Here is a 3,537-nt window from a genome sequence, read left to right on the forward strand (position 1 = left end):
GTCCCCAGGCTTCATGGCTGGGGGCGTTGGGAAAGTACCCAATGGACGCTTCGGACGCCTGGAGTGGAATCCAGTGCCCCACTCGCAGCTCAGTTCCCGGTCCGACGGGCTTTGCGTTTCCCGTGGGCCCAGGCTGTTCGGCGCGCACGGGCTGGAAGCGAGGTCGGGGTCCGATCGGGGCGGGGGACGCAGTCGTCGTGGGCCGTGTGAGATGGAGGACGCGTGTGGAAGCGGGGGCGAGGGGCCCTTACGGCTTCCCGTTACAGTGTTTACAAAGCGCCGAGGGCGTCCCGGGGAAGGCGGCGCACTTGTCCGGGCAGGGCAGCGAGGCACCCGCAGGGAAGGGGTAGGCGGCGGCCTGGCTGAAGGGCGTCAGGGGCGTGGCGGCCACCGGCGCGGCCAGGCCTCGGCCCTCGTGGAGATAGGCCACGAGGCGCCGCATTTCGTCCAGGGCCTGCGCCTGCATGAGGATGTAGTTCTTGGCGAGCAGGAGCGTGGCGATCTTGGAGAGCTTGCGCACCGACGGGCTGTGCGCGTAGGGGATGACGGCGCGCAGCCCGTCCAGCGCGTCGTTCAGGTCGTGCATGCGCCGCCGCTCGCGCGCGTTGATGCTGAGCCGCAGCGAGCGCTGCTCCCGGGGCCGCCGCGCGTCCGCCGCGCCCCGCGCCCCGCGCCGCCGCTGCTCGAGGGCGTCGTCTTCGTCCGCACTCTGCTCGCCGCTGCTCGCGGCCGCCGGGGCCGGGGTGCGGGACGCGGGCGCTGCGGGGCGGTCGCCGCCCAGGTCGGGTGCCTGGCAGCCAAGGCCGGCCTGGGGCCCCTGGGCCGCCCCGCGGGCGAGGCCGGCGGCCGCCGCGTAGCCGGGGCTCAGCGCCAGGCGCGCGCCCCCCGACAGCGCCTTGAGCTCGGCCATGGCCGCGCCGCGGCGCCCGAGGGCCGCCGCCCCCGAAACTCGCCCGGGTCAGCGGCTGCCAGGGCGGCGGTGCTGCACCGGGCTCCTCGGGCACGTCCTGCTCTCGGCGTCCCCGAGCCTCCGCGCTCGCCGCGCCCTGGCCATCCTCAGCCCCGCCTCCCGGCCCTCCCTCCCCGCCTCCACCCCCGGGCCCTCCCTCCCCTTCCCCTCCCTCCTCCTCCCCTTCCCCTCCCTCCTCCTCCCCTTCCCCTTCCCCTTCCCCCCCCCTCCCTCCTCCTCCCCTTCCCCTTCCCCCTCCCCTCCCTCCCCTTCCCCTTCCCCCTCCCCTCCCTCCCCCTCCCCTTCCCCCTCCCCTCCCTCCCCCTCCCCTCCCCCTCCCCTTCCCCCTCCCCCTCCCTCCTCCTCCCCTTCCCCCTCCCCTCCCTCCTCCTCCCCTTCCCCTTCCCCCTCCCCCCTCCTCCCTCTTCCCCTCCTCCCTCTTCCCCTCTTCTCCCCCTCCCCCTCCCCCCTCCCCCCTCCTCCCTCTTCCTTCTTCCCTTCCCCCCTCCCTGCTCCTCGCTGCAGCGCCTGGGGCTGGGCCGTGGGGCCGGCTGCATCGCCCACTCGCCTCACTCCTGTTTTCAGGGCGGGGGCGCCCGCTGGGGCTTCGCTGCCCCGTCGGAGCGGACCGGTGGCCGCCGCTTCCGGAGCCGGCTCCACTGGTGCAGACCCACAGGCAGGAGTGGGGGGCGCAGGGACCGGGGGCTGGAGGCTTCACTGGAGATGGAGTGGGGCCGCAAGACCCAAGAGAGCTTTTCCCGCCTCTCGGCTGCATCCCTCCTGATGCCCCTCGGGGTGGCCACCGTAAACGGTCTCGTCCCACAGGGACCCCGCTTCAGTCCGCCTGGCCTTCGGTCCCTCTTGCAGGGGCCGCCTCTGGCACTGGCAGGGCCGTAGCAGGGGATGCAGGGCACAGAGGACATCCGGACCCCCGAGCCGCACCCGTGTGGAGCGCCCCGGGTCCTGGGCGCCCAGCGCAGCACAGCCAGGTGCGGAGGGCAGGCCGTCCCCGAAGGCGCCCGGGGAAGCATCCTCCATGCCGCGGTCAGGGGACGTGGGGCACTTCCTCTTGGCTGTCCCTCCAGGCCTGGCAGAGTTGTGGGGGTGACAGCGGATCAGCTCCACAGTACCCTGAGGCCTACATGAATTGGGGCTTGTGGGGGGCTGGGGTCCGATGACCTCCTACCCGGAGGACTCAGGACTGTGGGGTTGGGGGCGCAGGGGAAGGGTATGCTTGAGCGTGCGCATTTGAAGACCAGGGAGGCGCCTGACGGGCATTTGCCTGATGTGGGAATGTCAGATGGAGTCAGATAAGATTGGTTTCCAATACATGGCCTGGAGCAGAGTCCCAGCGGTGGTTGTAGGTTCGCATCATCTGGGAGATTAAATTAAAGCCAATATCTGGGTCCCAGCCCAGGGCCTCATGTCCTCAGTGTGGGGGTGGGGCCTGGTCATCTAGCAAAGATGGGCCAGTTTCCCAACAGCCAGGTAACCAAGAACCTTCAGCAGCTCACAGAGGGCGGAGGCAGGGATGTGTGCAGGGATTGGTGGAACGGGGGACCCACCTGCTGGTGCTGGGGAGCCTGGCACAGATCCTGAAAATGGAGCCGCAGCACCATTGTTTTTGGTCAGATGCCGCCACCTGCTGGCTGGCTGGGAGATTCTGTGCCACCTGTGCGTGCTTGGAGCAGCCCCCGGACCCTGGAGACACATTGATTAGCAGATGGAACCTGTCTGTTACCGATTCTTATTCCCTCGGCTCCCACAATCTTGCACAGATGATTTTGTGCTTGGTTGAGATTAAATATTAATACATATAAACCTTAAAAAGGAAATATCTCAGGCAGTAAGCAATGGCTTACGGCACTGTTAAGAAGATGTGAGTGACGTTGGTTAGCAAGTTTGTTGGCTGGAGTCTTGAGGGTCAGGAGGAGAAACGCCCGTGCTGGAGGCAGGGAGACTGATGGCCCACTTGTTCCATAAGTGGGTGTTTGCTATTGATCAAGGTCAGGCGGACAAAGGAGTTCTCCTGCTCCTGCCAGACCCCCAAACACAAGGATCAGCCTCTGACAGGACCCACCTCCCCTCCTCCATTTCTGTGGGTTTGGGCAGCAGAGGGTGAGCAGGGTGAGGGCACCAGGACCCAGAGATCTGTGTGCAGAGCAGTGACTCAATGGTGACTTCAGCTTCCCTGTGCCGACTCCATGTCTGTCTGGCTTCCCTTTGAGCCACGACCTGCTGGGATCACTTTTGACTGAAGGAATCCTAAGTCAAACTGGTTTAGGAGAAAAGGCACCTTTAGAGTTTTCTGTTATGTGAACCAAAGATGGCTTCAGTCACAGCTGGATCTAGGTGCCTGGATGATGGTACGAGGACTTGCTATTCTCCATCTTTCAGCTCTGCTTTGTTCTGTGCTGACTTTACTCTCAGGCAGGTGTGACCCCAGAGTGATGCAGGCAAACATCTTACCAGCACAGCTCCCCCAGAAGAAGCAGGCACCTTATTTCCCTCCCAGCTTCTGTGCTGTGTTGGCCTGGAAATTCTGTCCTGAGTCACATTCTCCACTCTTGGCCCTTGTGGTGTGGGTG

The 3,537-nt window shown here is 65.8% G+C and overlaps 1 protein-coding gene across 1 annotated transcript; it reads right to left on the reverse strand.

Annotated features, from left to right (window-relative positions):
* Positions 1-247: 247 nt before the first annotated feature.
* Positions 248-913, reverse strand: BHLHE23 (basic helix-loop-helix family member e23). The gene has a single exon (XM_016203226.2). It carries the CDS (start codon positions 908-910, stop codon positions 248-250), a length of 663 nt encoding a protein of 220 aa, XP_016058712.2. The 5' UTR covers positions 911-913.
* Positions 914-3,537: the final 2,624 nt, after the last annotated feature.

Source organism: Miniopterus natalensis, chromosome 7 (assembly GCF_054644295.1).
Source record: "Miniopterus natalensis isolate mMinNat1 chromosome 7, mMinNat1.hap1, whole genome shotgun sequence".
Taxonomy (NCBI): Eukaryota; Metazoa; Chordata; class Mammalia; order Chiroptera; family Miniopteridae; genus Miniopterus; species Miniopterus natalensis.

What these genes read in the sequence shown, in the direction of transcription:
- BHLHE23 (XM_016203226.2), bottom strand. Translation starts at nt 910, where the DNA reads ATGGCCGAGCTCAAGGCGCTGTCGGGGGGCGCGCGCCTGGCGCTGAGC.